Source organism: Coenobita brevimanus, chromosome 57 (assembly GCF_032717465.1).
Source record: "Coenobita brevimanus isolate Jiangsu-jjx chromosome 57, ASM3271746v2, whole genome shotgun sequence".
Classification (NCBI taxonomy): Eukaryota; Metazoa; Arthropoda; class Malacostraca; order Decapoda; family Coenobitidae; genus Coenobita; species Coenobita brevimanus.
Genome location: NC_137010.1, coordinates 15,879,436 through 15,891,877, shown reverse-complemented (window position 1 = coordinate 15,891,877; position 12,442 = coordinate 15,879,436). Strand labels below are relative to the sequence as shown.

At 42.3% G+C, this 12,442-nt stretch overlaps 1 protein-coding gene across 1 annotated transcript in view; it reads left to right on the top strand.

The window, feature by feature from the left end:
- Nucleotides 1-1,945: 1,945 nt before the first annotated feature.
- Nucleotides 1,946-12,442, top strand: part of LOC145401905 (uncharacterized) — a 107,618-nt gene continuing 97,121 nt past the window's right edge. The window contains exon 1 of the mRNA XM_080274011.1: nt 1,946-2,001. Within this exon, the coding sequence (XP_080130137.1) occupies nt 1,984-2,001 (18 nt within the window). The 5' untranslated portion in view covers nt 1,946-1,983. The remainder of the gene's footprint in view (nt 2,002-12,442) is intronic.

Below are 12,442 nucleotides of genomic sequence, written 5' to 3'. Positions count from 1 at the left end.
GGCTCACCCCGCCGCGCGGTATTTCACAGACCCATTTTGAATTCGTACTATCACAGCTATTCGATGTTCAGTCCATCATTTTAGTTTTGTTTAACGTGCATTCTCCTCACAGAATAGAACGGTTGAGGAACCACTGATCTAAAAAGAACAAAAAATGATTTTAGTTATTAGAAACTGCTTGATTTCATATCAGTATTCATCCTGTAGATGTATGGCTGAATGGACTACTTCAGTACTTTCATTATCATTAAGTAATTTAAATGTCTCAGAAATTTGAATATGAAGGATATCTTTTTGCTTTAGTTATTCCTAAAAAAAAAAAAAAAAAAAAGCCCAGTTGGTTTTCTGTGAATAACCTAAACAAACCGTTTTGCAGCTCGGTGTGTAAGCGAGGTGTGACACTTGACACATAACTCCAGGTGAGAATTTTCTTTACCTTTAGGTCATTGACTGGCATATCTGCGGCAACGATGTGTGTTTACGGGTAGTTTGGAAGAATATGGCGGTTAGGAAGGCCTTATCTAACCAGCCATGGCCTATCCTTTAAGGCTTCTGCACCATCCAACAAAGTTGTAATCTATTTTTTTACTGGCAGTATTGAATTCCTCATTCAAAGTAAACAAAACATTTAATTGCAAGTACATAGATAACGGTAAAGGGGATATATAATAATTGACTGCTGTGATGAGTCAGACTATTCGGTAATCCTGAAGGAGACGTAGGGCCACTGAAATTTAAAACAATTTACCGGTATTGTTTTTGTATGACAGTGATGCACTATTTCCAAATTTCCTGTTGGAATGAAGTGTTGACAGGATCCTTTGTTATTTTTTATTAGATTAGCAAATACAGTGGGCTTCTTGAAAATGTTTTCTAAAAATGTTCATAAATAGCAGGTTCCCTTATTGTACTGTACGTCATACTGCGTGTATCTTAGAGACGACAGAACGTGCAGATTTTTTATTTAATCACCAAGCACTGTTTTGCTAACCTGTATCAAATTTTAATAGATCCCTTAATCCCAAAAGGGGTGGCCACAAACAAATCACTTTCATGTCGCCCTGTCCCCCACCATTTCACTGCCCTGCTCCCCGCTCACACCCCCTTCTCTCATGTACCTCTCTGCTCCATCCCTCCATCTCATCCTTGGCTCCCCCTTCCTCTCCCCACCTCCACCTCACTCACATACACTCTCCTTGTCAGTTTCTCACTGTCCATCCTCTCCACATGGCCAAACCACCTCAGTGTGTTTCTCCTAACGCTTCCTATCAAATCCACATCACAGTGGTCCTTCACTTCCTCATTTGTCAGTCTGTGACTCCACCTGCTTCTCTCATATCACTCATTTCCTCTGCTCTCACTCTCTACCGGGTACTTGTGTCCCTCCAACAAGGTTTAGGCTTAACATCCCTACATTAGAGTTGGTATCACAATACTGATGTGCAGTAACTTTTTCACTTCCATGCTCACTTCCCTGTTTCTTATCACTGCTTTCAAAGAACCAGCAACCATTCTTCCCTGCTGTACCCTTTCAAGCACTTCACCCTCCAAACTTCCATCCTTACTCATCACACTACACATCTGGTACTATATTGGAATTACAATACTGTACTCCCAGTTGATGGGGACTGAGAATAGTACATTTACCACTTCCATTTTGTGTAATGCTAAGCAGTTTCCCTTCTGTGAACCTCAGTTGCAGATACTTTTTTTTTTTCCCTCCAACTAATAGTAAATAGGAAGGGGGGGGAGGCAGTTGTCTAGTGCTTAGCTCTGTCCATTACCCCATTAAGTTAAAATTAGATAAGATTAGGTTAGCTCAGCTCAGCTTATCTTCCATGTAGACTTATTTCCTCCTGTTTATTATATCATTATGTATTGTCATACTTTTGACAACACCATTTTCTGTTTGTTTACTATTATAATCCTTATTGTTACAGATTGAAAGTCCAGATAACCACCACTCTCACCACTACCATCACCATGTCACTAGATCAAGGGGTAAGTGCTGCATCTTTTAGTCATTTACCTGATACGGTATCTAGCTTGTTTGTTTTAGTATTCAACAAGTCATCCTCTAATGGTTGGGACAACTCTAGTACAGTATTATATTTCAGCTAACTCCAGATTATTTTTGTTAGCTGAGATTGAGTCATGGGAGCCTGATAGTGTTTGTAGTGACGCCATTAACCCCCTGCAGTCATACAAGCATAATAGTGTCAATATTAATGTCATTAACCCCCTTACCCCCTGGTTGAGATAAGAACTGAATAGTATTCTACAGTATTCCAGCAAAATCCAGATGATTTTAGTCAGCAGAGAGTGAGTCACAGGAACCTGAAAGGGTTAACAGATGAAGGACATTGTTTAGGTAGGGTGGAGTTGTGATCTGGTAAGGATATGTTGAACTAGACATAGTGTGAGTTGGTTGTGGGTTGTGGGTTTGATTAGATTACAGTATGTTTCATAAAATTGACTTGGATTTGAGAGCAAGGTTAGGTTAGGTTTGGTAAGGCTGACTTGGATTTGGCAAGAATAGGTTGAGTTGGATTAGATTAGTTTGGTAAGGTTGATTTAGATTATGTCATGTGTGAGTTGAGTTTTATTAGATTAGGTTAAAACTGATTTGTTTTGGTCGATATATATTTATTGGCTTAGGATTCTTAGTTACAGTTATATTGGCTGAGATTTTTTGAATTTTTTAATGGGATGTTAAATACTTGACGTGGGGTAATACTGTATTCTCCCCTTAACCCCTTAAACGCGGCCGTGTACAGTCGCTGCCCCCCGAGTGGTGGGATTGTATCACGGTCTGAGTACCTGTAGGAAGATATTCGCCAAAAATCAGAGATTAACCCTAGAACATTATACTTGGTATGGCAGATAGTACTTACATTCAGCTTTCTCCAGAGACAGTTGTTGAGCCTTCGTGGACTACCCAAGGACTTGTGGAGACTTGCAAAGTTGGGTAACCAAATCTTCACTTTCACACCTCCAGCAACCCAGTTTCCCCTCTACCACAGCCTCATTCTGTCACAGTAAACTTTATACTACAACGTAAAGGTAGTTAGGAATCCGTATTTGTACAATAAGCACTGAAAATAAGGCTAAAATCAACGGAGCGTACGGCCGACATGCAGTGCGGCGGCGGTCTTCCCGTCACTCAACAAACATTTCCATTTTCACAGCTAAAAACATGTATACTACATTATTTTCAATCATATTACTTCCCAAAAGATCACCACGGCTCGCTTTTTATTCTGCCTTACGCCTGTCACTTTATTCTCGTTTCTGTCGGCCGCTTGCACTGACTCGGAAGAGCTAGAACTCGCCATAATGTCACTTTGAAAGCCTGCGGTAAACTGACACTAAACAGGGGCAAACCGTGAGAAAAAAAGCTAGTGTTACAACTGGGGAAACAAGCGTTTCCTATTAGCATAAACTGCTTGTGAGAGGAGAGCGTAGATTTACAGTTCTGAGCACTCAGAGCACTGTCATGTATCACAGCCAGGCTGGCAGGGGCCGTGGTGGGGGGGTGGGACGGGAAAAACGCGATACTTGGCAACAACGGAGGTCAGTGGTACAAAGGTCAAGTGTGCTAAAAGTAGCTAAAGGGTGGTGGTACTAATAGACAATACTAGCTGGAGCCTGCCTGCCCACGGTTATTCAAAATTTACTAGAATCGCAAACGCGACGCTCCGCCGTTATGTCCTTTTTGCCGAGCGTCGCAAACGCGACGATCCGTGTTTAAAGGGTTAAAAAGAGAGAGAGAGAGATGTATGTATATTATCCTGTCCATTTATGCATCTTCAGGACTTAGAGGCCCTGGGTTAGACTACCAGTATTCATTCCTGACATTTAAGACATGGTAGATCAGCCTTTCATGCATCCTAGTGACATTTTATGAACAAGAAACCCCAGTCACCCTCTGATATAACGCTTATGGCTCCCACCTTGTTGGAGTGCCTTAACTAACTAGACCACCTAGCATCATTTGGATCTGTGGTTACCACCAATGCTGGGAACGCTACTAATAAAAAGTAGCAGCGCTCCCATTCCAGTTACTAGCTCGAAAAAGTAGTGGCGTTATTTGTTTCGCTACTTGATACGAAATGTAGCGGCGCTCTCACTCCCACTCCCGCTACTTTGGATAAGAAAAAGGTACACGAAGGAAAGATTAACAAAAATATGTGATGTGGCAATACATTATATACTGTTTTTGATAAAATTAGTCAGTCTGAGTGGTTATGTTGTGTTCCAGTAATATCAGTACTGTATATGCAGTACTTATATTGAAAATAAATAAAAAAATCTATACATGTTGGTGTCACTTTAATGGAGCTTAGATCCTAAGGTACAGGAAAAAGCTTATTACTGTATAATGTAACAAATGTTCTTTTACACTGTTACCTAGTATAGCTACTGAAAGTAACACGTAAATAAAAGGCAAAAAAATGTGGCCTACCATTGATATATATTACAGTATTAATAATTAATAATCCTCTTGCAGGAACAACAACAAAAGTACATGTACCTTCTCGTACTGTTATGGTTTAAGTGCTGTTCAGATCGTCCCTTAAGTTATACAGTAATCCCTCCAAGACCCGATGTAATAGAGCCAAAGGCATGTCCGGGACTTGGGTTTGTCTGGGACTTGGGGGAAAATGCCTCCTGGACAGGTAATTATGGACTCTAACCCAACCTAACTCTGAAAACCACCTAAATAACTCCCTAGCGGACTTGCACAGCACCTCTTTAAGACCCTGTTCACACAAATAAGGGACAGAAATGAAATAAATGAAAAGGAACCAGCGTATGAGGAATTAGAGGTGAGTACGGAAAATTTTAACAGTGTACAAGGTACTTACAACACATCCGTGGCCATTGCGAAGAATAACCCGCCTCCTCTCAGACTCTGACGGTACGAAGGTACACCTGAAGCATGTACAGTAATCCAGTGTTGCACTGCACATAATCCTTTGCACTCTAAATTCGAATGTCTTAACACTGTGCATTCTTTTCTTACTTGCGCTGCACTGGAAACTCACCATTGTTGCACTTCACGTAATCCTTTGTATCCTGAATTCTAAAAATTTAACACTGCACATTCTTTTCTTACTTGCTCTGCACTTGCAGCTCACCAGTGTTGCACTCTGCACTTAATCCTTGGCTCTCTGAATTCTAATTTCTTAACACTGCACATTCTGTTCTTAATGCTGTACGACACTGTAAATTCCCATGTGGTCAAGTGGCAAGTTTTTGCTGTTTACTCACTGTCAGAGTCCGAGAGTAGGTGTTGCAGGTGGCCGAGGGGCGTGTCACTGGGACATGGTGATGGACTACCCACTGCAGACGACTCTGAAGAAAGCCACAAACTCAAGTCCAGTGGCGACTCCACCTTGGCCGAAGTGCTGGGCTGTGGCTTGGAGGTGGAAGGCATGTCTTGGTGAGGTAGTGATGTGGAGCCAGGGCTGGACACAGCAGGGGTCACGGGCCTCAAGAAACTGTCAATGGTTGATTGACATAAGGAATGGCGATTCTGGTGAGTGATGATGCGCTGGCTAAAAGCGCGCACTTCCTCAACAAGTCCTTGGAGCTCCATCTCCCTGTCGCAGTCCGGATGTTCAAGGTAGTCCAGAACGAACTCGACATGCTCCCGGAGTGTGCTGAGCTTAGGGATGGCTGGAGTAGTGGCATGCTGAGAGGAGTCCACATCATCCTCGCTGTCCTTGTCGGAATCTTCAAGCTGGGTACTTGTACCTGCAACCAAAGGTGGGATCTAAATATCAGACATGGTCTGATACCCAGGATTGCCATTGTCGTCATCCAACCACTCACGCACTTTGTCCACATCCACCTCGTCACCAGCCGCACGGAGATGCGCATGGAAGTCATCCTCGTCAAAACCTAGAAAGTCGCGCACCACATTGCCTCCGAGAAGCAGACAAGACCAACCACTTTCCAGAGTATTGACAGAGACATCCCTTCATGCACTGGCCCAGTTGTAGATGGCTGACTTGAGGTTATTGCGGTGATGGTTTTCCACAGTCCGCTGGCCTTGAGTGTCCTGTCCCTCCCTGCACTCGCCCTCGAGAACAACCATCACTAAGTCCAGGAACTTCTGACAGTACATCTTCGTCATAGCCACAATCACTCCTTGGTCCATTGATTGGATGAGAACAGTCGTACAGTATTAGGTGGCAAAAACAAACACCTAATGCAGCCATTCTCAGCCACCAACTCCTTTTCAGACAGATGTGCAGGTTTATTGTCCAAGAGAAGGAGAGCATTTACCTGGTCATGTGGGATTCCCAGTGTCTTTATCTGATAATGGATGACCTCCTTGACGAAGTGCTGGTGAAACCAGTCTTTGAAGATCTTGGCTGTGAACCAAGCCTTCACAGAATGGTGCCAAACGACAAGAAGGACATTCATCAACCCGTGAAGGCACTGAGGCTGCTTTGCACAGCCAACAATAACGGGCTTGAGCTGGTGCATGCCATTAGCATTGGCGTAACTCAAAGCAGATATCCGCTGCTTGGAGAGCTTGCGTCAAGGTACTTGCTTTTCCGTCTCCTCTTCTAGGGTGTTCGTTGGTAGCGAATAATAGAATAGACCTGTTTCGTCAGCATTGTAGACTTGACCGAGAGTGAGGCCCTCCCTGTCCATCAAGCCCATCACCTTCTGCTGAAACTCTTCTGCTCCCTCCCCGTTGGCATCCAAAGCTTCGCCATGGGCCTTATGGTTGGTAAGTCCATGTCAACTTGAAAGTGAAGAGCCAACTCTCGGATGCCTTGAAGTCTGGGGTGTCATGTAACATTGCGAAATTCTCGGCAGGAGCCTTCAGCTCCATACCACTCACCAGTACACCAGCAGCACGTTGTTGATGATACCAAATCAGTGTGGAGCGGTCAATTTCTGCAAACCTGGGAGGGTACATTATCTTCCTCTGCACATTGCATTTGGTCCTCAATGCAAAGTCAGCAGTGCACTGGGTGATAGTGTCCTGGGATTTCTTGATATCGAACTAGGTAGAGTGGGCCAGGTTGAATTCTTGTAGGATGTGGGACCGACCATCCCACGTCCACCTTGTCCAATATATCCCTCTTCCTCTCCAGAGTCAGAACCACTCGTTTCCTCTTCTTGGGTAGCGGGGCCATCATCACACACACGAGTAAGAGGCAGCAGAGGAACAGCAGGGCCTGCAGGAGGTAGGGCACCACCACAAAAGCGAGCACATGGGTGGCCATGGTGATGAGCATGCACTTATGGGTAGGCGGGAAATGGGGAGGAGACAGTCACTCTGCCGGACATTAGCGGAACTATGTGGCAAAACACAGGTGTTTGCCACTGCGCACCAAGTTCAAAGTATGGTTGAAAATATGTCAGATTTTTTTTTTTTTTTTTTTTTTTTTTTTTTTTTTTTTGTTTCCGAAGGCCTGAGCCCAAAATGTCTGGGACTTGGGCGTCCGGGTCTTACAGGGATTACTATACTGTATTCTAATTGACCCTTAAGTAATGTTCTGAGTGGTCTCGTGTTAAAATTAAATCCATAATGATGTTCTGAGTGTCCCCTTAAATGGTCTTCTCACTGGTGCCTTGTGATATTCTGAATGGCACCTTTTTGATATTCTTAGTGGCCCCTAAAATAATGCTAAACTCCCGAGAAACGTTCTAAAGACCACGTAAGTGATGTTCTGAATGGCTACTTGAGTAATTTCTTAAGTCTTTCCTTAAGCGATGTTTGACATTTGGAGTGGCCACCTAAGTGATATTCTAAGTGGTCTCAATTGATGTTCTGAGTGACCCCTTAACCCGCCCCGTATCCACAACGTACGATGCACGTTGCAACTTTTTTTCACGCTCAGTTCCAACAACATACGATGAACGTTTTGCTATTGCAAGGTCTGTCATTTGCACATTTGTCAAAATTCACAGGTGATTTTTGGTACATATACACGGGACACCTTCCTCTACCTGATGCCAGACGGGGAAATGCCTTAACCCTCGTGACTTCCCCCCCCCCCCTGCACGCCATTGTCTCGGCAGCTTACCTGTTACCAGGAATAAAGGCATATCACGCCATGGTACGAAATTCAAGGCCAGAGTGATTACCCAATCGATGGCAATGTGGAGGACAAAGTTTACGTAGCGTTAGAGGAAGCAACAGTCAGAAATGATGATCAGGTAATGTCGCCAAAAAAAAGTGCGGTATGTTGATGTGTTTCATGAGTGAAACAACGCTTATATCGCCTATATTACTGTGTGAAAACCAATATACTCTCGTACTACATATAAATTCGCACCAAATAAATAAATATCTAACCTTTTATGAGTGGTTTGGAATAGTTACTCCTCCCATAGAACACGTTTTCTCTGGAGCCAGGTGCCATTGAAAACAGAGCCAGGTGAGGGTACTGTTAGCTGTAGCAGCATTTAAAACCTCAGGTGAGCGATTTCTCTACGAATTTTCGGTTTCATTTCGTTTCGTTTCAATTTTAAAGGCTCCAACATTCCTGCATGCGTCGGCCTTGGTCACCTTATGGCAACTCTTCATGCTGCACGATCTATTGCAGCCTCCCTGTTCAGTCCCTTAACCCTGAGGTCAAACTTAATGACCTTGTCCCATGTCTTTCTCGGTCTACCCCACCCCCAACATAAACACTTCTCACCTTCCTCACCCAATTATCATCCCCCATCCTCTCCATATGCCCAAACCATCTCAATCTACCTCTCCTCATCACAACACCAACACACTCCCATCCCATCCCACCTCTCAGCTCTCATAAAAAGCAGAGGTTTGAGAAGAAAAAAAAAAAAAAAAAAGTCGAAAATTTGTTGTGTTTTCGGGGTGGGTTTTGTAATAAACTAGTTGGTACTTGGCGGGTTAAATGATGTTCTGAGTGATGCCTTAAGTGATGTTCTGAGTGGTCCCTAAAGTGATGTTCAGAATGGCCCCTTAAGTGATGTTCTGAGTGGCCCCTTAAGTGATGTTCTGAGTGGCCCCTTAAGTGATGTTCTGAGCAGCCCCTAAGTTGATGATCTGAGTTACCCCATAAATGATGTTCTGAGTGGTTCCTAAAGCGATGTTCTGAGTTACCCCATAAGTGATGTTCTGATTGGCCCCTTAAATGATGTTCTGAGTCACCCCTTTAAGTCATGTTCTGAGTGGCCCCTTAAGTCATGTTCTGAGTGGCCCCCAAAGTGATATTCTGAGTGGCCCTGTAAGTGATGTTATGAGTGGCCTTATTAGTGATGTTCTGAGGCATTGATTATATAGGCAACTGATTAACCAGATCAGTTATTCAAAGCCTGAGTATCCAGGGCCCTAATTTGTATCTGAAGCTGGTTGTATAGGAACATGATTTTTCAGTTTCTGATTATTTAGATGCCTGAGTATCTAGGAACCTGTTTAAAGCAGTCTGATTCTGAAGCTTGACTCTCTAGAAATTTGATTGTCCTACTTATAGTACAGGTCCAGGAATTGGATTATCCAGTCTTGTTAGTGAGGAACCTAATTATCCATTAATAATATAGGAACATGATCTGGGAACATGCTTGTCCAATCTTAATATCCAAAGCCTGATTATCCATAGTGAATATTTAAACCAAATGATTCAATGATCGTCTAAGAACATCAGCATGCATTAACATCAGGGAACATAATTATCCAGAATTCTGATAGAACATTTTTATACCTGTGTTTTCATTGTTTCATGTACAATATTTGTATATTTTTTATTTATATATCATCATCATCATCATCATACCATGATAATTATTAATCAGCTTTATTTTTAATACTTTCCAGTAATGTTTTATCAGTGTTTTAATTTGCATACAGTATATCAATCATCTGTTTTACTTATCAGTTAAGTATTATTTATATCTGCCAATATTTAATCATGCAAGTTTTATGACTGATTCTGTTCCTCTCAAATTACCATGCTAATTAATAACAAAGAAATCCAGAACTTTCTAGTTTTCCCTGCTTCCTTGTGATGTTCTCATCCAATTATCATGCTAATTAATAACAAAGAAACCCATAACTTTATAGTTTTTCCAGTTTCAATATGTTCTCTTTCTCATATTTCTGACTAACCTGTATGCAAAACAGATGATAAAAAGTAGCACACAAGCATGAAAACTTTTGAAAAGTCATTGTGATTATCCAGAATATAAGTATGCACAGTACTTTTCACCACACCATTCATCGTAGATCTAAACCAAACCACTGTAAATCTGCGTGTTGCCACACCAGTCATCGTATATCTAACTATCACTTGTCACCAAACCACTCGTATGAGTCATAGGTCAGCTTTTCACCACACCACTCATCATAAATCTGCTTTTCACCATGCCACTCATCATAGATCTGCGTGTCACCACACCACTCATCATAAATATGCTTTTCACAATACCACTCATCATAGATCTGCGTGTCACCACACCACTCATCATAAATATGCTTTTCACCATACCACTCATCATAGATCTGTGTGTCACCACACCACTCATCATAAATCTATCGCACCACACTACTTCCTACCATACCATACCACAGATCACACCATGTCACTATATCCCCACAGTCCCCACCCCACTATAATTTCCCAATTAACCCCACTCCCCAGGCAAACTTCGTGGTGGGATTAGGGTGTAGAAGCTGCAGCTAATGAGAAAAGAAGGCTTTTCCAGGAATGCAAAAGGGGTGGTAACAAAAAGGAATACTTTGCTGCCAAGCATAGGGCTAGAAAAGAGGTTTACAGGGCAAAATCTTAGTCTCAGTGACTTTTACTAGATAACCTAAATACAGTAGTGTGAAAAGAAAGAGTACAATATTTAAGGTGGCAGATCAGATGAAGAGGGAAAAGAGGGATATCATAGTGAGCGGTGTGTGAAGAATGATGAAGGAAAGATATTGGTGAACAGTGGGAATATTAAAGACACCTGAAGAGAGCATTATAACCAGATGTTAACTGAAGAGTTTGACTGGAACAGGGAAGGTTTGAAGCCAGCAGATCCTGTGTTTGGCCCTTGGCTTTAATTGATGCTGCTACTGCGAGCAGAGCAATAGGCAGGATGCAGGTGGAGAAGGCAGCAGGAATGTCTGGGTTGACTGCTGAAATGCTGAAGGCCTCAGGAGGTTTAGGAGTGGGGTTAATTGCTGACTTGATAAATATGATTATACAGTAATCACTCCAATATCCGATGTAATAGAGCCATAGGTAGGTCCGGATATTGGTTCTGTCTGGATATTGGGCCCCAGCTTATGGACTTGTACTTATGGACCCTAACTCAGAGAAACACCTATACAACTCCCTCTGGACATGCATAGCACCTATTTAAGACCCAAATCACACCAATAAGGCAGAGAAATGACTGAAATAAATACAAAAGAAACATAAAATGAGGGTTTAGAAGTAGGTTCATACAATAATAAACATTCTGGTGACTGGCTCCTGGACTGGTACTTATGGACCCTAACCTAGCCTAACTCAGAAAAACACCTTCCTACTGCACATGCCTAGCTCCTAACACCCTATTCACACCAATAAAAGACATTAAAGAGTGAAATGAGGTAAGTATAGTATGGAAAAAAGTACAGTATGAAACATTCTTATGTCCGGATAGTGGGGATGTTCGAATATTGGGCGTCCGGATATTAGAGTGATTACTGTATATGAGTGTATTGTCCCAGATGTTTGGCTGAAGAGTCTGGTTGTAAATGTGTACAATGGAAAGGGTGATGCCCTGGAAAGAGGAAATTATAGAGGCATAAAGCTTTTGGATCAGACAGTGAAGGTAATGAAGAGAGTCCTGGAAGGTAGAATCAGAGAAAGAGTGGTAAAGCAACCAACCAGAATACCTGATAATCCTGACCATAATGCCCATCTCTTGGATTTATTCTTGACAAATAATCCAGATCAATACGGGATAGAGGTACTGTCACCACTTGGATCCTCTGACCACAATCTCATCAAAGCCTCATTAGTTAACCCTCCTACATCTCCCCATTCCGAACCTGTCAGGGTGACCCGATGGCACTTTGACAGGGCAGACTGGGATGGATTTAGAAATTATCTTGCTGATGTTCCATGGCAGTCTTTCTTCTCTAGTGATCCCAATTCTACCCAGTCCCACATTTGTGACTTAATACTAGCTGGTATGGATTTATTCATACCAAGTCAACAATTCACTAAAAGATCAAACTCTCCAAAATGGTTTGATGGCAATTGTGCCAGAGCAACAGCCCAAAAGTCATTAGCATATAACTCTTACTTAAAATCAAAAACACCTGAATCACTCTCCCAATTTAAAATTGCTAGAAATCATGCAAAAGCTGTATTAAATCTATCTAAATCAAACTTTCTTCAAAAGCAAGCATCAAAACTACTTAACAACCCTAATGACAATAGAATATTCTGGTCAACTCTTAATT